Source organism: Phaethon aethereus (assembly GCF_964289735.1).
Source record: "Phaethon aethereus genome assembly, chromosome: 11".
Lineage (NCBI taxonomy): Eukaryota > Metazoa > Chordata > Aves > Phaethontiformes > Phaethontidae > Phaethon > Phaethon aethereus.
In genome coordinates, this window is record NC_138587.1 from 19488577 (window position 1) to 19510599 (window position 22023).

Sequence of the window (22023 nt, forward strand, 5' to 3'; positions counted from 1 at the left end):
TTTTATATCTAACAACAGATGTCTCAGAAAATGAATGACAACAAAGTCGTCATAGCACATAAGCGTTCCTACATTTGAAGGAGTATCAGTGAATCTAGTTCATCTTCTTATGTTATGGATCCTACAGTTTTATCTTGGATCCTGCAAGGCCAATGTGTTTAACGCTGCGCGAGTTTCAGTGCACAGCACTTACTCTTTCTGAAACGGTGTAACAATATGGATACTTGGCTGGAGACATGAACAGCGAACATGAGCGTACATAATTGTAATCCTTGTTAATTCTGCAATTCTGTTTGGTAGCAGTACTTCTGATAGCAGATTACTAATGTAGCAATCTCATTAAAAGTCATCCTCCTCCTTTCTCTCTCTAATGATCCATACAGCATACACATTGGGAAGCATAGACTAAGCCCATTAGCAATCACATCAACATGGATCACACTGTAAAGAGATTGGAAGCAGCTATTCTAGAGAAGAAAAAGATTTACATGGATTTAAAATTTTCAAATGGATACAGGAGTGATTTAAAGTGATCAAATAACTCCATGCCCTTTTCTCATTTGTTGCTGTATAGCTTAAGACAGAAAATAACCTCTGCTTTCTACATCTTTGATTTTGAAGACCCTTTGTCTAGAAAATTCATTGCTCATTTTTCTATGAATTCTGCATCTATTTCTAAGCCTTCCTACATGAGTAAATTAAAACTGTCCATGTCTTCCACCTACCAGAAGTTCAACTAAGGCCTGACAAGCCATGTTCTGAGATCTTGTGTTGGCATCTGTCTGAAAGGTCTATTAAATGTGGCTTTGAGGTGTTTTCAGGGCAGTATTTAAAGTAACTTTATTTATAGGCTTACAGTTTCTGGATTGCTGCAATCAAAAGCTAAAATAGAGAACACAGCAAGTGCCGTGAAGAGATTTACCTTCAAAAATGGACTCGCTCCAAATTTAGTGATAGCTGCAAAGTTTGGGCATTACAGACTGAACTGTCAAGATTCATCATGCAGTTTTTCTCTCAGTTCATTGGTTGCCGTGACTGATGCATACAAAGTGACATATGTCACAGCTGGAACATGAGATCTGTTCCATGAAGTTGAAATGCAAAGCCAAAGATAACTGCACTCCTTGGCCATGTTTTACCGTTGGGTTTTTCTGCTTTCTCTTTGATTTTGCTACAAGATCGAGAACTGCTCAACCAGAACCCTTTTCCAGAGCAATTAACAAAACATTATTAATTAATTAACATTTAACAACATTAACAAATCAAAAAAACTGCAGCTTCTAAAGGAAAGAAATAGAAGGGGGGGGACTGTTCTTGTTTGCTGGGATTGTTTCTTTGTTTTATGAAGGTGAAAAATCTCCCAGTACTTCTCGTTATTGTTACATGTATGGAGAGTTAAAACTACCAGAATTAGGGAGTTTTCCTGCTTTGATTGGTCTTGCATCAGGAGACATTAACACCCATCAAAATTGTGGTTTGTGGTAATAGGGTTAAGGCACCGGAATACAATCGTTATGACAGTGAGGACTTCAGAAATCCTGTATCTTGCTATTAAACATTTGAGATGGCTCAAAAAGCATACAAGAACGTTGCACAAGGGGTTTAATGCCTCGAGCCATATCTAAATGCAAGCTTTCCATTACTAGCAAAAACAAAATTGTCTGTGGAGGAAAATGCTTTTAGGGCTGAAGGGGAATTTGCAAAGTGGCCACTGAGAATTCTTGGTAAGGTTTTTCCATATTATTACATTATAGACAGGGGAGCTCCTCAGGTTGTTCAAGATGATCAGAGGTGGATTGTATGGCTATGACAATACAGTGATGATTAAACAATGATTTTCGTGAAGAGTTTGTTACGACTTCTCTCTAAGGATAACTGTTAAATTGATAAACATGTATCTCTGTTCTATGAAATCCTCAGGACTTTTATCCATCTGGTGTAAATTGTGTTTGACAGCAGCTTTCCCAGTGTAGAACAGCCGAGCTGGTGACTTAGTCTTAAGTTTTGGTTGATACATTTCAGTATAGTCCAATTAAAAAATAGTCCCTATTCAGTTGTCTGAAAAGCAAATAAGAAAAGACAGTAGGACTGAAAGCTGTATGGATCAGAAGCATCTTTCTGTTGAAAGATCACTGGAATGCTCTACTTATCACTTCCTGATGAACCACATTGAAAAGAAAAAGGAAGGAATAAACTATATCAGCTCTGTTAAATGCACATTTTACCCTCACATTAGCATATTGGCATTGTCATTTATCTTTGGTTTTGAAGCAGTAAAATTTACAGGCGATAGAATTTAACTTTTCGGGAGACTAATTTATGCTTGTCCTTCTTACAGAACAAAGAGTATGTATGTCGGGGCCATGACTACGAGAGGCTGGAAGCCTTCCAGCAGAGGATGCTAAGCGAGTTCCCACAAGCCATTGCAATGCAGCATCCAAACCACCCAGATGACTCTATATTGCAGTGCGATGCCCAGTGTATCCTTCAGTGAAAGGGCAAACTATGATTAGAAGAACTGTGGCAGAGACAGAGGAGGAAGGTACTGAAAAGGTCATCAAGTTGGATACCTCGGTTCCCAAGTGTCTTAGGTAGAGCTGGATCTGGACATACACCTGTCTACACAGACATTAACTGGTTCATTGCTTTATGTGTTGTTGGAGGGAACTGTCACTTTTTATTCAGAGACTAATGCAGGTCATATTCAATGTGTAAAGGAAATAGCCTTGCTTGGTCACATCCATGTTCTAGTCTTTACCAACAGCATTGCCATAATGCATGTTTAGCATCATTAAAAGTATTCCTAATACCTTCTCTTGGAGAACATTTTTTTGTTTGTTTGTTGGGAACAGATATGAATTCCACAGTGTTATTTTCCATTCTGCTTATTTTTTACATCAGTAGTATTATTTTTTTGCAGTCTCCCTTTCTTGTAAACTGCTGAATTCATTTATACCTAAGGTTTTGATCTGATTCTTCTGGTCGCTAATCTGTACTGTGATTTGATGCAACCAATACAATGCTATATACATTTATGGACTGAACCACGTAACATTTAAGGGAGAGACTTATGGAGATTAAATTTAGTCATGAGAACACTACTGTTTGACTTGTGTGACAACAGCAAGAATACTGCATAGGACTTTAACTGTAACAACATTCTCAGCAAGTGCAACCTCTTGAAATAGGTTGATGTTTCCCACTTGTCTTTCATAATACATGCTTTTCACTCTTTGCTATATAGCACTGATACTTTCATAGACAGAGGGGTTGTTTGTATGTGTATTTTGGTTGGTTTGTTTATCCTTGCAGTGATCTTGTCTGCAATACTGAGGTTAAACCAGTTTAGTTAAACTGGACTGTAAATTGATGAAATTAGGACAACTTTGGTTTGTAGACAAAGCTGAAGTATCTAAGGGGAAATTTATCAAAGGGAAATATTAGATATTTAGGTACCTAAAGATACCAAGATCTACTGAAGTGCCTGCACAAATGAGGCACCTAGCTCTAAGTAAAACTCATAGGAACTGGGTATTTTTCCTGCTGTAGATACTTTGGCTGTCTTATTTGGATGTCTTACTCTCTGCATTCTCAAGTATCTTCCTCTTTAGTTAATCTGGCTGTGAGGTACTATAACTCTGTAGAGTCTCCTAGTAGGTCTCTTTTTTCACTTGTAAAAGAAGAGTATTGGAAAACAAAGAGGAGTGTGACTTTCTGAATTCACCATCCCGTTTATTTCCACAGCAGAGATAGCTTTACTGTTTGATATCCCATGGCTTTCTTTGACTACGTAATTTACAGATTTACAGATTTATGCAGTGACTCCCATCCCAGACAATATAGACGTGCTGCAAATGGACCGTGTCCCTGATCGCATAAAGAGCTTTTACAGAGTCAACAACATCCGGAAATTCCGCTATGACAGGCCTTTCCACAAAGGCCCAAAAGACAAGGAGAATGAATTTAAGGTAGAAGTAGTGAATAAGCAGTATTTAAGCGTTAATCTCTTCAAGGCGAATACTGTCGGTGAATATTATTTTATGCTGATACAGCCTTTCAAGTAATCCTGATTTGATGGCCAAAGATACTGTAGTAAATAACTCAAATAACAAGTAGCTGTTGTGTCCAGTGGTTACACACCTGACCTGATGAAAGCATTGTCCAGTTTAAAGGTGAGTTATTTTAGTGCCGGGAGAGATGCATTTTGAAGCAAGGATGCGTTTTTTTGTTCGGCTGGAATTTTTTTCTTACCGCCATATACATCCACAGTGTCTTGGTTGGTGGTCAGCCTTTAAAAATTAATAGAAATGTTCAATGTGCTGCTTTAGAGCATACTGAACTCTGGTTTTGTTGTTCAAGTGACTTTCAGCATGACATTCTGCAAAGTAAGTTAATGCTCGGGAGGTTAAGAGACTCTTAAGACCTGTAGTAAGAATACAAATGTGATTGTGATTCACTGTGTACCTCACATCCTCCATTACTCTTTGCAGAGCTTGTGGATTGAACGTACCACTCTGACCTTGACTCACAGTTTGCCTGGGATCTCTCGTTGGTTTGAAGTGGAGAGAAGAGAACTGGTAACATTCACAGCTCCTGTAATTGGGGTTTGAAATTATAAGTTACTGAGGACATGGGATTGGCAACTTAAAACTGCTTTGGCTGAAATGAAGAAGTTTAAAATGATGAAGTTTACCAATAATTATGTATGTCCTTTTTCCACCACTTAGTCTAAATAATTGCTGACTATAACCAGGGGAATTATGTGAGGGAACATGACAGTATAATGGAGACAGTGCCAAAAAGATGGAATAATTGCGTTGTTGCCATGTCTTCAGTATACAGAAAGAAGTTATTGCAACTCAGTGACCTGAAATATAGCATTGTTAACAATAAAGTTTGTTAATGTAGCTGGTTTTCTCCAAAGCAGTAAAAACTAAGATCACTGAACAATCCTAGAGTATCGTTTCATTACAAAGAAGATGATAAATCTCAGTGAAGTGTCCATGGAATGAAAGTATATTTTATTGCCTTTGAGGTTGAAGTCAGTCCTTTGGAAAATGCCATTCAAGTGGTTGAGAACAAAAACCAGGAGCTGCGGACACTGATAAGCCAGTACCAGCATAAACAAATGCATGGTAACATTAATCTTCTCAGCATGTGTCTGAATGGAGTGATTGATGCAGCTGTTAATGGGGGAATTGCACGATACCAGGAGGTAAGCCAAGCTCTGCTTCTGAAGTTAGTACCATCTTTTTTCAATTTTATTCCCATTGCTGTTTCAAAGAGAGTATGACTTAATAAGATCAGGCATTTTCATGCACAGTATCTAAATATGAGGTTAAAACCCCTACTTATTCTGCATCAGTGCTTGCATAGCCACATGTCAACAGGAAGATGCAAAGGTGGAGCTGGGATATTACCTGGGATAGGTACGGTTGACAGTGGGGTTTCTCAAGAATGAAACTGGTCTTACCTGCAAATCCTGACTTGACAGGTACAAGAGTGAATCAGATTTTTTTTTTTTATACTGCTTATATTATAAATCCATTTTGCAGTAGAGGCAGTGGGACTCATAGTAATTGAGACTGATTGGGCCTGTAATCATGAAAAGCTGCCAATTCATGCTACTCAACCATTATCTTTGCTAGCCTAATTTCAGACTCGCTGTAATCCTAAAATGATCGTATATGCAGTATGTTATCTGGCATAATCTTTGGCAAGCTGTTATTTAAACTCTGCATTGCAAAAGGTATGTCTAGGGTGAAATACTGAAAAATGGCAGCAGCAGTACAGGGGTGTGGGACATGTCTTCCCTACAGAGCCATGAAGAGAATGCTCTTCATGCCTTACATTAGTTACTATTTTACTCACTTAATTCCTTTAACTGTAGGCAGTTATGTGAAGGAAACGATGTAAAATTCAAATAAGTGGATGATACAAGGCTTAGTGGTATTGCTCGTCACTATCACATGGGGAAACTTGGTCAGATTCATGATTCAACGGAATCATCAAGGTTGCTAAAACTGTACTGTAGCTTTACCTGGATCCCAGAGTGCTAAAAGCAATAAAATTGAGCTGCTCTTGTTAGCTTAGTATGTTTAGTTTTCCTAAGATTTTTGGACCTTTTCCTCTCATCCTTTGACATCAGGTTACAATGAAATATCCTCCAGTAAGCAGGCTTTTTTTATATTTCTACAGGCCTTTTTTGATAAAGATTATATCACAAAGCATCCTGGAGACGCAGAGAAGATCACACAGCTCAAGGAACTCATGCAGGAACAGGTACTGGTTTTCAGATGCAAAAGTACATTGCTACGGTGTCTGGATTCATCAGCAGTCAGTCTAAATATATCTGTTCTAACTGACTCAGAAGCAAAGAGTTTTTGTACGGGAGATCTAAAGTACATTTAAACAAAAAAAGAGGGGGGAGATGGCCGAGGAGTTTATGAACAAGCCATTCACCTTACGGGATGTGAGGTGGAGGTCAGCATTAATTTTCTTGTCTCCATTTATTATCCAATAGACATCTTGCCATGTTTCAAGCCTGCCGTTCATTTTTGGCATTTGGAATTATGTCTTCCCAGTAAATTTCAAAGATCACAGTCAGGAGAGGCCAGATCAGGCTTGAGATTTAACTGGCAGAGCTGCATAGGAAGACTTAATGCCTGTTTATATTATCTGCAGTTTTATTTTTCCTTAGTGTCTCCATAAAACATCTTGGTAGATAAAGCTAGCTGGATGCTTTGATGGGAGTGAAATCAGAAAATTGCATCCCTCTTAACCGAAAGTTTGGCAAGATACACCCCATGAAACAATGTGTCCAAGTCTGACTAGAGCTACTGGGCCTGTTTCTTCAGCCAATCACTTAGCAGCCTTTCAGATTTCCCATCTGTAAAATAAAGATAATGCTTATCTCCCTTCAACCCTCAAGAGGATGTCTGAAGATTAATTAGTTACTGTTTGTACAGATTTTGGATCATGTTGGGAATTACAAATATCTTAGGCCTGCTATCATTACTATTTTCTTTCATCTGAGAGCCTATATAATCTCATTCAATCACTAATATTATGTTTGACCTTTGAAAAAGGGACCTTTAAAAATAAATAATGACCAACAGAACAAGTGACTATGCATGCCACACTGTCACTGTTCAGCTCAATTACCAGAAACTCCTTTTAGAAATCTCTGTTGGCAACATTGACCCCTTCTCTGACACTGGGTGGAAGGAGTTTTCTTTGTCACAATGAATTATCTGTGTGAGGACGTAATGCTGTTCACTCTGGAGAGAGAATCAATCTGCTAATTTTTTACAGTTATCTCTTAACAAAAGTAATCCAACATGACATAAATGTACTTGTCTCACACTTAAAGTACTTGCTGAAGTATCATAAACTTGCCAGGTCTCCTAGGCTTGCTTAATTATCAGCAGTGTTGTAAATGAACAGTGGCACATTTTACAGTACTTGCACAGTGACAGAACTGCAGAACAGGCTTCTATTCTACCTCTTAAGACACGATTTATTTGGGGTTTTGATGTTATGTTTTCTTTTGAACAGGTACATGTCTTGGGAGTCGGTCTGGCAGTCCATGAGAAATTTGTACACCCAGAAATGCGTCCTCTGCATAAGAAACTGATTGACCAGTTCCAGATGATGCGATCCAGTCTGTACCATGTACGCTGGCAGTCATTTTTTCCATGTTGAATCATTTAGAGTTGCAATTAAATTTCTGTGAGTTGCAGTAAGGTTCGCAAAAGAACTGGGCTGATACAGCATTGATTGAACCTACTGGATTGCCAAATTATCAAAAGAATTCTTGATTTTTGTGCAGGAAGGAAGTCCTAGTAAGTCTGTTAACTCAGCCTTTAATTTGAACTAGAATTTTTAATATTTGTATGTTCTTTCTTGCATTGCAAAACAATTGTAAAGATTAATTTTCGGTTACTTACTTAGCAGAAAACCATGTAAAATGGAAGAAGAAAGATTAATAGAAAGCGTTAGATGTTGCGGTCTTCCAAAAGAACTGCCGTAATTTGGAGTAGCGTGACACGGATTAGGCCCTCCAGAAGTGTTTTTATATAGGCAGTGACAGAAATTTCTGTTGGTTACTTCAGGCATCCAGCCATGGTGATCAGAACATGCAGTATTATGGGTCTATAGTTCCTATATAGTTAACAGAACTGCCCCCAGAGCATGGTTCATGCCACCTGTTATATACCAGAAGTACAAATACCATCCTCTAGGAATTACACCTTTCCTTCTATGTGTGCTCTGCTGTGTATTAGTATTCCATGACAACTATACCTGAGACATCTTTGCCAGGTGTGTCTCAGAAATTTGCTGTGCATTCTCCTCTTCCTGGTATAGTGAAATCTTTATGGATACTCAACACTATCTTGAACATTATCACAACCAAACTAAAGGATATCTTTCTATAATGTAAAAATATTATTTGAAATGTATGCATTAGCACTTACTTTCCAACTGAAGTATGTATTTTCTAAGGTATGTTCTAACTTGAAGCCTTTTTCCTCCATTCTCAGTAGTGAACACTATGCAAGGATGGCCAGAAATAACAGCACCAGATTTTTAAAATATGGCCTTTCTCTTTCAAAGCAGATGAGATCTGTACAGGTTGCAGTTGCCAGTTTGAGTTCAGTACCTTTCTTGAGAGTTTGGACAAGATCTGGATTTTTGAGTCTGCATTTCTTTTTTGAAAAAAACGTAGGTGGCTGTAATTTGGGCCATGCTGTGCCTCTCTTTTTCCTCCCAAATTCCTGAAATGGTGGCTAGAAAGGGTCATTGGAAATAAACAAGAGAATAGGTTTGTAAAGCACTGAAGCTCTTTATTCTGCGGAAATGCAGGATAAATGTAGAGAACATGGAAACAGGTCAGGATTTTCCTGAGAAGAAAACTTGTAATTTTCCATGACAGACTTAACTAAAGTATGTTTCCTTTGCAGGAGTTACCTGGTTTGGATAAGCTGAGTCCAGCCTGTTCTGGCTCTAGCACACCACGCAGCAATGTTCTGGTTTCCCATGGACCTATGAGCCCAGAGAGCATAAAGCTGGTGCATCGACACAGGTACCCTGGTTTTTTTCTACTGAAATATGTAGGATCTCTGCACACTGTTGCATTAAGATTCAAGGATCTCAGAAGTGGTTAACAGTACTGCAGAAGGAGCAGGATGAGTTCTGGCAGAAGTGTCTTTTGTCTTCATTCAGTGCTAATTATTCAAGTTTGATTGAGGATTGGAATCAAAAAGTTGAGAAACCCAATTTGCAGTAAATGCTAAACACCTCCAGGTGTTACTCCATCACTTTACTATAGAGGCAGAAACACATATCTGCCACTCAGATCTCCAGATTCAATCTGACTTTGGAGGTTTCAACTTCTACTTCTGTTACGCAAACAGCAAAGAAATGGGTCCTTATCTACCATAAAAGGAAAGTTTTATTGGTTGTTTTAGAACCCAACTCGGTATGTACCCATTTTTAAGGATCATAAATGTTCACATCATTGTTTTTTATAATTCTGATCAAGTCAGAACCCAAATATAAGAAAGGCTGCCAGGGTGTTTTGGTAAGAATACCAAAAAAAGGCTCAGCCTTCACAGAAACATCTGAAAATGTGGATGCTTATTCAAACTGAATACCCATGTATAAAAACTGAGATAATGACTGAGAATAAAAATTAGGATTTTCGGGGCAAAACAGTGTTTTTGTATCCAGCCAAAATTACTTACTTGAAAATGTACATATCCATGCCAGTATGAAAACAGTGACCAGAATGTCACTGAAGTTATGAAATTTTAATAGTTCTTCTGTGTTTATTTCTCTTGGTGGGTCCACGTAGCTTAGCTGTTTTTAAAGCCTAGCATAAAGAGCTGTGGAAACTTGGTCTCTAGTACATAAATCCAGGATGGTGACATTCTTTTTACTATTAAAATTGAGTAGCTCTTATACTGCTTTAGTGACTTTGTAGTTGACAATTGCTGTCTGGGTGATAAAATTTTTTTCCTCAAAATTCCTCACTCAAGAAGAACTTTTTAGTTCTTAGGGCAAACTAGGGAGACTCTGTAGTGTACAAAATATGTATTTGTGTGTGTGATTCAGAGTGACAACAAAAAAGATTAATTTCATGAGTGAGATCAGCCCCTGCACACCAGCCCAGCTGTATTAGTTTACTGTCGGTTGCAAAGTTGTGTTCAGCTGTACTGCTGAGGTCAACAGATACAGTAAGGAAAACTACTTTGACCTCTATGTCTGGTGCTTGGCTTCCTTGGAATGTTTTTTTAAGCTGCTCCTACTTACTGTACTTCAGCATTAAAAATGAGAATGCTTTCAGAATGTTCTATTATAAACAAAATAAATATGTACGCAGCGTCATAACATGATCTTAACCTGGCTTTGCATTCTGAAGTTCTACATCCAACATAGTATGTTGTCTTACATGTAGCCATATTGTCATTTCCTTCATATTTACTCACATTTATGGACTTGTTTAAGCTTGTTCAGCCTGATTTTTCAAGTGTTTGACATCTAGAGGTGACCTAAAGCAGTAGGTAACTGCAGGTACTTACTAGCTTGGAAAAAATCAGGATTCACAAATTAAAACACAGGTTCAAAAAATAATGACGCCCTTGTTCTGTCTTTGTTTTATTCCAGCCCACTGAACTTGCTTGGTTCAGTCCGACACTCATCATCCTCTCTGTCATCCCACACCTCCAGCGAAACGGGAAACCTGGTTATCCTAACAGACAGTTCTGTGGGGGAGACCGCTGAGGATATGTACCACATGCAGGTACAGCTCCAGCACAGCCAGGAGCGGTCGTTAGAAACGGCACTGAACATGCTCTGGAGGGTTATGTTTAGGAAGAGTACACCTTATCTGTACACACGCTTGCACCTGTCCTATGATGTTTTTCTCAAAGAACTGAATAGCTAGAACCTAACGTTCAAGAAAGATGACAGAGTAATTCAGCTAGGTTTACTCTGGGAAGAAATCTTCTGCATTTGTACAGTGAAAGTTGCTACTGTGATCAAAGATCTCACTGTTGCTTTCAGAAGGTGAGATTTTAGTCGGCATGTTATTCATCTGACCTGTTCAACATAGGCAGTTGCTCTTGGTTTGTGGGAGGATGAAATAAGTCCCACAGTCCTGAGTGCAGATTAATAGTGGCCTGCACTGAGGCTGTTTCTTAGACAGAGGTTGCACTGGGTGACCTGAGACAGGTAAATATCTAATGCACTGATCCACTCCGTTCTCTCTTGACAATTTCTCTGCCTCCTGCAGCTTGTTTACCCTAACTGCAGATACCAAGGCTCAGTTACCAACGTCTCTGTTTTATCCTCATCCCAGGCTAGCCCTTCCACCTCAAGCCTGAGCTCTACTCACTCGGCACCATCCCAGATGATTAACTCTGCCCCTTCCAGTGCTCGAGGTAAGAATGGATGGTCCCACATGAAGGGTTAATTGGACTTGCAGGCATCCTCAAAACCTGGCAACGTTGTTGTCTTAGTGGTGAAAGACCACCTACATTGAAACATACCACCGATTCTCTTTTCGAGCTATAAATGCCTCTTCAAAAATTATTTCTTAAAAAGTGTTTTTAATTCTCCAGAAATTGATTTAACAATTTTTTTCAGCAGTATTTGGAATGTATCTCTAATACATGCTGTTTTCAGGCAGCTGAATTTCATAATGATTGCCATTGTTCCGCCACAAAATTGTGGCAGGCAATCTAGAGGAAAACATGAATAATCTTTGGTACAGTACTTGAGAGAGATCATGAAGACAAAGGAAAAAAAAAATCATTTTAGACTTTTAATGAAATTGTGGCACAAAAAAGAATTTGAGGCAGTTTAGCAGAAATGTGTGTACACAAAAGCATATGTATGTGATAAATGTTGAAAGATAGGAATTTTAAGTACTGGAGTTAAAGGGCTTCCCTGCTGGGAAATTCTTGAAGAAAGGAAAAATGTAAAAACAGACTCTAGGGGTATTCATATTGCCTTTGCTGTTACAGTGGCTGGTCTTGATATTGCTAATCATTTTCCTCCCAAGCGTCAGAGCTGAAGCAGAACCACTCTGTGCAATCTCCTGACTTTGGTAACTTCTATTCAAATTGCGGTTTTTTTCCCCCCTTCTCATTTTGGATTCTCACTTGCAGGTTCACAAACTTATACACCTCTCTTCACAGGCATCTGAAGAAGGTATCCAGGATATAGTCAGAGATAGAGGCTGATATTTAAATCTTAGCCCTTTTTCCCATACAGGGGAACTGTATTTTTCCTTATGGACAGAGTAAACAGAGAAGGGCCTTGTCTATCAGGCCAGCTTGGGGCTTCTTTGCTCAGTCTTCCAGTAAAATTCACAGATGCATCAAAGTGATTTAATTGAAGGATCCAGTGGCATAGGAAGGTGAGAAGTGGACATCTTCAAACAAAGGCAAAGAGCTTCACTAATTACCAAGGGCTGGAAGGAAAATAATGACAATTCAAATAGTAAAGTAACCAGATGAAACTGGCATAACAGGAAAGGGAAGATGGAACTGAGTACAGGGCAGTCACGTCAGGAAGACATCCTTAAATGGATGTGCTTCAGCTGGCATGTGAGGTCTGAATCTTTTGGGGGATCTGATGGGGTTTGGCGCTCATAGCGTTTCAGTCTATTTTCCACTTTAGAAGTCCAGTGCTTACAGTGACAGGCTGTGCCAGTCCTTCTGATCTTGATTACTTCAGAACATCACCAGCTTCCCTCTTTACTGCATTCTTTGCTGTTGCTTAGAAACCAAAGTGATGAAAGGGTATGGTGCTGATGGATGAGCCAACAGCACCTCCCAGAGATGAGAACTAGACAGTGTAAATGACCACAAATGAGGGAAGAATAAGAAGTAATGGTTTTGAAAAATACTTCAGAGTGTGTGTGTGTATATATATTATTCTTCACTCTTACTAACATGTTTTGGCAGCCTGTGATACAGCATTTCTTCTCTGCTAGTTTTGCTCAGTTAGGTGAGCACAGCATTCAGACAATACCCACTGATTATGGGATTTCACTTCTAGTAAAGTCCCAGGTGCTCTCTGTGTTTCACAGTGTGCAAGTCACTATTCTGGTTATTACGACACCGCTGTCTGGAATGGAGTTGTTCATGAGAAAAAGCCCTTACACTTAAGTTCCACTGTGGTAACACAACTTTGTTTTTCTCCTTGGTGATTTTTCCTTTTGCTTTGTTTTTTAATTGGGTGAATTTGATGCTTGTGAAAATGAGACCAGTATCACTGGCTGGAGCAAGGTACTTCACAAACATTACATGCGCAGCTCTGCCAATGCACCTCTATCCTTTTTTTTATCCTTTTTTTTTTTCTTTTTTTTTTGGTATTTATTTATATTCTTTTTAATTTAGTGCTGGTGAAAGGTGCTGGATTGACAACACTGGAGGCTGAAGCCCTCTATTTATCCACAGAACAGATACAGCATGGGCGGCAGCCGTGCAAGCTTCCCCACGCTGCCCCCACCAATGTGCCTCATCTCTGTCCTGGAGGGACCACCTCTAGAGGTGAGAGGATAGTTCAGTCACCATGACCCATCCAATCCTTGGCCTTTCTGCTGAGACTGCCAACAAAGCTACGATAGTCACGATGCTGCAGTTAGCCACTTCTCAGAGGGGAAGTATACGAAGGCAAACAATTCATTTTGTACAGGCCACCTAAATTGATCAACTTAGAATCTTTGTCACCTGTGGCTTTAACCGCAGCATGGTTATCTAGGATTTCTAGGTTTTTTTGACCGATGTTTAAATGCTTCTCACACTGATTCAAATGTTAATGTAGAGGTGAAAAACCACTATCCCATTATCCAGATACTTACACCACCTTCTCTGTTTAACTGCAGAGTCCTTTCTGGACCTCCGCTACTAGCATTGTTTTGAGGAGATGGGTATCTTTATAACATAGATTAGTTCCATTAGTGACCAAAGGAACCCATGGCCATTTGTATTAAGAATCCAGCAGGAATTTACATCTTATTTCTAATTCTCCACTTCCAAAAAAATGACTGGAAAAAATGTTACCGATGTTTAAAACAGCAACAAAAGCAAATTATTTGGCTTGTCCAAAGAAAATAATAAAGCCATTAATCCATCATTTTGTTTAGAAGATAGTCATCAAGACAGTAGATTAATGATTTCATCCTATCACTGAACAGCAGATTAAAGCAGCAAACTTTACACTAGTTATAATATACACAATTTAGAGCAAAAGTCTTAAATAGAATTTTAATCAGAATACAGTAAGAATTTTCTAATTCTGTTGCTAATTATCGATAAAGACATTACTAGTTACTCTCTTTTTCAGATTAACAAGTATGTATCTTTCAGTTTTCACCTGGCTTGACCCTTGTGTAGCTTCTTCCCCTGTCAAGAAAGCAACACCGTTGTATGGAGGATCAATAAGAAATTCAGGGTTTGTTTTGGCTTCAGTTGAGGTGACTCATGAGACACTGCTCTAACCTTACTGGAGTTAAAAGATTAAGTAAGCCAATGGTTGTTAAGCTGAAATTGTAATATAAAAGGCCTGGAAAGTGCTAGGAGTCAGTTAGTTATTTTTCCAGTAATTTCATTTAAAATATATTGGGACTCCTCCGATGCATGGTAAAAGCAACTCCCACTTGACGACTCACCTCTTAAGGCATCCCTACTGCTTCCTCAACACAGCCCCCTTTTTAAGGTGTACAAAATGAATCCCGGTATCTTACTCAGCACTTTGCAAGAACCCATATACTTACATTAAAAATTGTTTTCATGACAGTAATGAAAATGATTAATCAGGAGAAACAATTCATTGAGTTTGGAACTTAACTACATTAATTTTCAGTTTCATTCCTTAAAACTAATACTTGTCGCAAGTGGATTAACATTTCCATGATTAAAAAAGAAAAAACTACCTCTGGCTTCAGCATAGGTTTTCCATTTCATTAATAGTACATAGAATGCTGCATACCTCAAGTGTACTAAGCTAAAAGGAACAGGCCCTGATAGCTGCTGCAGCAGCATCTTATATGGCCACTGGCTGCTCTGGAAGCTTTTAAAAGCTTTTCTTTCCCACTTTGTTTTTTGAGTTTTGCCAGTCCCTGAAAGGAGCCATGGTGATTGTGCTCTCTATCTGTCCAAAGAAGCAGGCCTGATTGTTAATAAAAGCTTCAGTTATAGCCACTCCTCTTGTGGCCCACCATTCAGAGGTATCAGTACTTAAGTTTATGTGCAGACCGGATACTTGGCATAATCCGTTAACAATCTTTATAGCTATAGTTATCTACAAATTTAGGGTACCAAACAGCAGAGCTGTTTGTAAACTAGACTCTGCCACCATATATGTGGGGTTTTTCAGGTCATATAATGCAAGGTCTGTGGAAACTAATCCCGTAGAAACTAATGGCACATAGAGGTGGTTTGCATCTTGGAGATAAAAGAACAGGGGTGACAAGAAAAATAAAAGGGAAAAGTTTACAGTGTAGGTTGTGCTGTGATGTAGCTCTGGGCACACCTAAAAGTTCAGCATCCTTACATTTGTCATGCAGAAACAGGACTATCTGTGATGTGTGAGTAAAAGAGACTCAGCATAAAGCGTTAACACTGTGTTTTCCAAGCTGATGTTGTATATACGAGCAAATAATGTTGTCTAATTGTGTTTCTGTTTTATGTCTGGGGAGAAAATGAGCTCGGAATTAGAATGCAGATACTCTGCGGCTGTTCATGTTGGGGTGGGGGTGTAGATTAATCTGGAATCTGCCACCCCTGATGGAATTGTTGCAATTGTAGGACCTTATCCTGCATTCTGCTGGACACATTGTTCCTTCCACTGTGTGCTGAATATCAGTCCCAAAAACTGCATGTTTGCTTTTGCTGGGGTAAAAGCTGCATTAACCAGCACCAATGCCTTTGCTCATACGTTGGAGTGCTGTTCAGGTAATGTGTGTGGTTGTGGAAAGTTTGCAAAAGGGGGCATGTATTCCCCAAAAGCCGGCATGGCTCTGTAATGCGCTGTGTGCTGCCATCTGTTAAGCGCGTGTTTGTGACGCAATGAAATAATCAGTGCACATTAAAGCTCACTCCAGCAGCTTCAGGACATCAATTCCTGCCTAATACTGTGCATCCCAAGGGATGCATGTATCGGTAGTATCAGACTTTAGGAAGTCACTGATGGGAATCGATCTTCTGGCAAATCCACTGTCAGTTGTTGCCTATCAGAAGGCATACTGTTGTGTGGCACTCATCTTGAAGGACGTGAGTCCCAAATAATTCCATATGTCAGGGAGCTGGTCACATGAAATACCCAATATCTTAAATGACAACTATACAGATAACTAATAGTTAAGTCAGGCATATTCCTACTATGCAACTCTAAGCATTGGTAAATGTCCTGTTGTCATAAAATGGCTCAGTATACCAACACGCTCAGTAGTAATTATACATCACCCAGGGACATAGTGAGCAAAGTGCCACCCACATTTATAGAAAATTCTGTTTATTATTGGGGGTTTTTTTGCTTTAACAAAGAGGAAGCTAACCAAGGTAACACTCACTAAATGGCAACACCTCAGACTATCTCTACCAGAACTGAGGAATGAAGTAGCTTCCCCTAGCTTCCCGCTTTAACTGAATGATATATCTCAAGCTTTTATGCCTTTCTTCCACGTTCAGTCCTAAAATGCACAATTTTGTGGCATTTCTGTAATTCTACAGTACTTTATGGGGTGAGAGAGCATTAGGCGCTGTAAAGCACAGCTGCAGCTGCTTCCACACAGATGCCCACTTTTTGTTTGTTTGAAGAGGAAACACTTTGCAACATACAACCAGGGACGCATACATCTTATACGCCTTACATGGTATGTCCTTAATTGTATATAACAAGCCACTTCTTACCATCCTCGTGCTATGCACCCCACAGACAGTTAGCCGCTTAGTGGGCTCGGCACCATGTTTTCTTGAGTCCTGTAAGATCATCCGTCTGAACAAATTGCAAAGGAGGACTAGTCACTGGGCATGCGGAGACATGGCTGTTGTTTGTCACGTGTACGTGATTACTCTCACTTGTTTACAGGCTCTCCCTCTCTACCAGATAAGTACCGCCACTCTCGGGAGATGATGATGTTGCTGCCAACCCATCGGGACCGACCTAGCAGTGCCATGTATCCCGCAGCTATCATGGAAAACGGACAGGTAGCAGACGTACTTTCTTCTATGTTAGTTCAACCACCTGAAACTGTGACTTTATTTTTACTATTTTTGACCACTTCAAAGCTTCCCTTTCTTATTTTTGGAAAGCACAACAACTTAGGATCATTTTCAGAGGCAACGCAGAACTGTTCATATTAATCGTCCCCCAGAGCGACCCACTTTGGTAGTCAAGTGAGACAAATTGTAGCGACTGTTAAAATTGCATATGCACACTGCGAAAATGGACTTTTCTAACTTCCCAACTTTATCCTATGAGCCCTGGTCCACTGCAAGCAGTCATACCATTTTATTTATTCATTTTTCTAGAACCATGGCCACCCTGCACTCTAGCTTCAAAGATGATTCTAAATAGCTTTTTGGTGATTTCCAGAGGTATCAAAAATCACAAGAGGCTGAAATAATATACTGTTGCAGGGTCCCCAAACAATTGGTGCCCATATCTTCCACTTTCTCTGGGCAAATTGAAAAATTCAGGGTGTGCCTGCAAACTCAATTCTTTCAAATGAAACCAAAGCAAAAGGTAAGCTCCAGAAGGGCACATGATGCATACAAGCTGATAACAGGCACACCACCAGGCTAGAGCTAGCTTGAAATAACTCCTCGAGAGAACACAAGCAGTATGAGTGTGGGTCCTTGGTGCTGTTACCCTCTAGAGAGCCACTAGTATTGCACTGCAGTATCACAGAATCACAGGATCATTAAGGTTGGAAAAGACCTTTAAGATCATCAAGTCCAACCATCAACCCAACACCACTGTGCCCACTAAACCATGTCCTGAAGCACCACATCCACACGTTTTTTGAACACTTCCAGAGATGGTGACTCCACCACCTCCCTGGGCAGCCTGTTCCAATGCTTGACCACTCTCTCAGTGAAGAAATTTTTCCTAATATCTAGTCTAAACCTCACCTGGCTCAACTTGAGGCCGTTTCTTCTCATCCTATCGCTAAAGTACTTGCTAATATAGACACAGCCTAAGGTTCAAATGTAATTTTTTTTCTTTAACATAAAAAACTTTCTTTGCCTAAAAAAGAATATAGAAAGCCCCAGGGTTCTGCACTAGCTGTTCTGTAACTTTTTTACTTTTCTGTGCTAACTTTTCTTCTCCCTTAGCCTCCAAATTTCCAGCGCGCCTTGATCCAGCAAATGATTGGACCATGCAAACCTTGCAGTGATCCCAACCTGTCTGTGGCTGAGAAAGGTACTCTTTTTTCCTAGTTAGCATGCATGCTTTCTAAAATATTATTACTCTGGTCATGCTACTGCGAGTAACAAATGGGCTTCTATGTTTCCTGACAAAGTGCATTCTCTCACATTTTTTTAATTAACAGTTAACTAACTGGGCTGTCTGCCAAGCTGTAGTCATTTCAGATCATTCACAGAAGGGTGGAGTTGCACAAACCTCTTTATTTCAGAAAGCTTTCTGAGTTTAGCATTTTGTTATTGAAGCAAATCCTGCAGCCTTTGTAAAGCAAAACTTCCAAAGCAGCAAATGAGAAGTTATCGTAAAGAAGAGTTCACGATTTGGACCGTATTTTTAAGTAATGAGATATACTGCTTTTTTTTTAGTATGCACTTATTGTTCAAAATATTAACGTTTCCTGTAATTCCTCTCTGAGGTAGTTTTATATTTATTGAAGTTTATCATTAGGAATGTATGCTTTTTTAACTCACTGCTTTGAAAAGAACAGGCAGGGCCCCTGCAGAAAAGAACAATAAAGAAGATTAAGAGTTTGTTTGGTGTAATGGAAAAGGAGGAGCTTGCGAAAGGGGTGCCATGGACAAAGCGATAGGCTCAAAAGTGATCTGAAAGGCAGCATTTTGAAAAAGTAGATATGGGCGAAATTCATGAGTCAAAATCTGAGACAAGGAGGCTGCCTAAGCAAGCAACAGTCATCTGTATGGCTAGGAAAAATGGTATTTTAAAAGATTTTTGAGGCCAGGAAAGACCATCGCAATTCTCTGGTCTGACCTACATAATGCACTCCATTACACTTTTATCAGTGTTTTTGTTTCAGTAGCTGTACCTGAACTAAATTGTATATTTAAAAAAAAAAAATCCAAATTTTATTTTAAAATGTCTAATAAATGAGAATACACTACTTCAACAATGTGGCAGGCTTACAAAGCAGTCCAAATTGAAACCAAAAGCCAATGTATGGTTCTGAATAAATGGCAAAATGATGATGTGGTGACGACAGAGTTAAGACTAGGGGGCGAGGGATTAAGAGCTCAATCTTAGCTGTGTTAGTTTGAACGGAACATACCACAGAGGTGGTGAGATCTTTATACTGAACAGGAGAAAGATCTGGAAAGGGAAGGCAGATAAATATTTATTACCCGCCCAGGAAAAATACTTGAATTTATAGTTGTGGGTGATAGAGTGCAGTATAGAGAAGGGAATCAAAGACAGAATCCCGTACAGAGGCCCAAAGGAGCCATGAAAGACACAGATCACGTTCTGTAATTGTTCTTAGGGGATGGTGTGACAGGAATCCCACCTCTTCAGCCATGTTGGTAGCATAAATGCTACCAACAAGTTTCGGGTGTGTTTTGCGGCCCTTGAACCCGTGTCATTCTTTTGTAAGTCAGGATGCCATCTGCCTTGTTTTTCTGTTAACAGTCATGCCCTGTGAATTTACCCACCCCTTTCCTTGCTGTGTCAGAAGCTCTGCACAGTAATTCTCATTGACACCAGTGTGACATCAATCGCCCAGAGCAGAATGGTTCAAATGCAGCTTCCCTGCCAATTGAACTTGGCCACCGAGCCCCTGAACACTGTTCTGGAGAGAGAGATGGGCTTCCTCCCTGAAGCATTTTGGATAAAACACTGGGTTTAACAGGCAGCAGCCACTGCTCATCTGGCCTCAGGGTGATTTCCAGCACTCCTAACTACCCACAAGGCTGTGAATGAGGGAACGCTGAGAAAGTATAAATGGACTATGCACTGGGGTACCATGTTCTCTTCTCCATGTTCTTCTACTACATCTCGGTGTTCAAAAAAAAAACAAAACACGAACAAAGACAGCAAATCATTTTACAGGCCAAGCAAATCAGGTTTTATTCTGTCCTTTTCACTTGATGCTGGTATACTGCAGTAGAGACACGTTATGCATCTTGTCCCTCCATTTTAGCCTTTTGACACTAATTACAGTAGAGCAAAGTAGAGCACTCTGGTATGCATACAGCATGAGCAGGGATGCTCAGAAAATTCATCTGAAGCCACACTACCTGTGTTGAGATGTAGCCCTTTGTTTGAACTTGTTCTCTGTCAAGATTCTTCGTATATTCTTTGTATGCCTTTCTCAGTTTGAGGGTGTCTCTTCAAAAACAACATTTACTTTTATATTTTCATGGATTTTGTTCCATCTTATGAAGCTGTCCCTTTGTGATCTTTTTTACTTCAGGGAATTTTAGGTCTTGGGGAGCCTGTGTTCATGCTAACTCATGAACTAAGGAGGGAAAAGAAAAACAAGAAACCTTTCCAAAGTCATTTTAGAAAAAGAACGCACCAAAAATGGCTGCAGGCATTTTAATTAAGGAGAAATCCTCTTCAGATGTCAAACTCCACGTTTATTTCTCCAGGCTTCCATTTTCCAAACTGAAGATGGAAAAAGCTATTTTTATCTCAGTTTTCATTGGTAGGCTCACTGAATTACTTTGTTTTCCTTTTTTCTTTCCTAATCTGAAGTCATTGCTCATTTGTTTTTAAATAAACATACACTTACTGCAAGTCTGTCTTCTCAGAATGAATCAAGTCTTGCCATGTGTGTGGAAGAAAGGAGGGTGCATTTTAATAATGGTTAAGGTTGACAGAATTCTCAAGATCTTAAAAAACGTTCATGTTAGAAAGAAGCAGCTTTTACTTCTATGAAAAAGCAAAGTCACAAAGACCATACTCTCTCTATCCTTCCTGATTAACAAAGACGTGATCTCTTCAGGTGACTTTAGAATACAAGGAGTCCAAACTGCTGTCATTAAATATTTTGTCAACTCTGTAGCTTAGTAAATTGGGGCTTTAAAGTTGTGATTTCTTTGTAACAGCTTGAGGTGTAATTTCCCTCATGTCCTTTATTCAGTCTTCACTTAGCCACTGTAGTGCAGCAACAGACCTTCCTGTGTTTCCTGAGGGTTCTGCCACACTTTCCCTTCTGCTCTGTCATCTTTTACCACCAAGCAAAACAGCTCACAACTGAGATCTGCCATTCCAGCAGTGAGATTTCATTTTACTTACTCACTGCTTTGGAAAAAAACAAAACAAAACAAAACAAAAAACCACCAACAAAACCCACCCACCCAAACCCTTGCAGAGTTCTACTGCTCTTCAGAATTGCTAGAAATGAGCCCGGGGGTCACAGAGGGGAGATGGGCAGACTAACACAACACTATGACCACCTAACTCTCGCTTCCTTAACAAAGCAACCTATAAACTTAACGCACTGTAGACTAGACGATGTCTTTGTACGCCTTCCATCCTACCATTCACCAGGTCCCTAGAATCTGTCTCTTTACTGCTGAAGAGCGCACCAGAAAGCTACTCCTTCTGGCCTCACAAGCTCCCTGTTAATGTTACCCAAGATAAATCTGTTTCAATCCTTCAGCTGTGCCAGCAGCACCCAGTAGCTGGAGCCTAGACAGCGGAACCAGAGAGGCCCTGCCATTCCTGTCTGCCCACGTTGGGAGCATCTTGGCCCCACCAGTACCTCCCCGAAGCCTGCCCCATGGTAAGGAAAGGCCCAGTAGGCCTGCTGCATAATGCCTGCAGTCATGCACAGATAAATCT

The 22023-nt window shown here is 39.7% G+C and overlaps 1 protein-coding gene across 1 annotated transcript in view; it reads left to right on the plus strand.

The window, feature by feature from the left end:
* The window catches only part of DOCK3 (dedicator of cytokinesis 3), a gene marked incomplete at both ends in the record, with an annotated part of 215636 nt that overhangs the window by 192018 nt on the left and 1595 nt on the right, over nucleotides 1–22023 (plus strand). Inside the window, 13 exons of the mRNA XM_082004660.1 lie at nucleotides 2339–2480; nucleotides 3802–3968; nucleotides 4491–4577; nucleotides 5036–5215; nucleotides 6199–6282; nucleotides 7558–7674; nucleotides 8964–9085; nucleotides 10669–10804; nucleotides 11363–11444; nucleotides 13410–13562; nucleotides 17104–17222; nucleotides 18354–18441; nucleotides 21842–21964. Of these exons, the coding sequence (XP_081860786.1) occupies nucleotides 2339–2480; nucleotides 3802–3968; nucleotides 4491–4577; nucleotides 5036–5215; nucleotides 6199–6282; nucleotides 7558–7674; nucleotides 8964–9085; nucleotides 10669–10804; nucleotides 11363–11444; nucleotides 13410–13562; nucleotides 17104–17222; nucleotides 18354–18441; nucleotides 21842–21964 (1600 nt within the window). The remainder of the gene's footprint in view (nucleotides 1–2338; nucleotides 2481–3801; nucleotides 3969–4490; nucleotides 4578–5035; nucleotides 5216–6198; nucleotides 6283–7557; nucleotides 7675–8963; nucleotides 9086–10668; nucleotides 10805–11362; nucleotides 11445–13409; nucleotides 13563–17103; nucleotides 17223–18353; nucleotides 18442–21841; nucleotides 21965–22023) is intronic.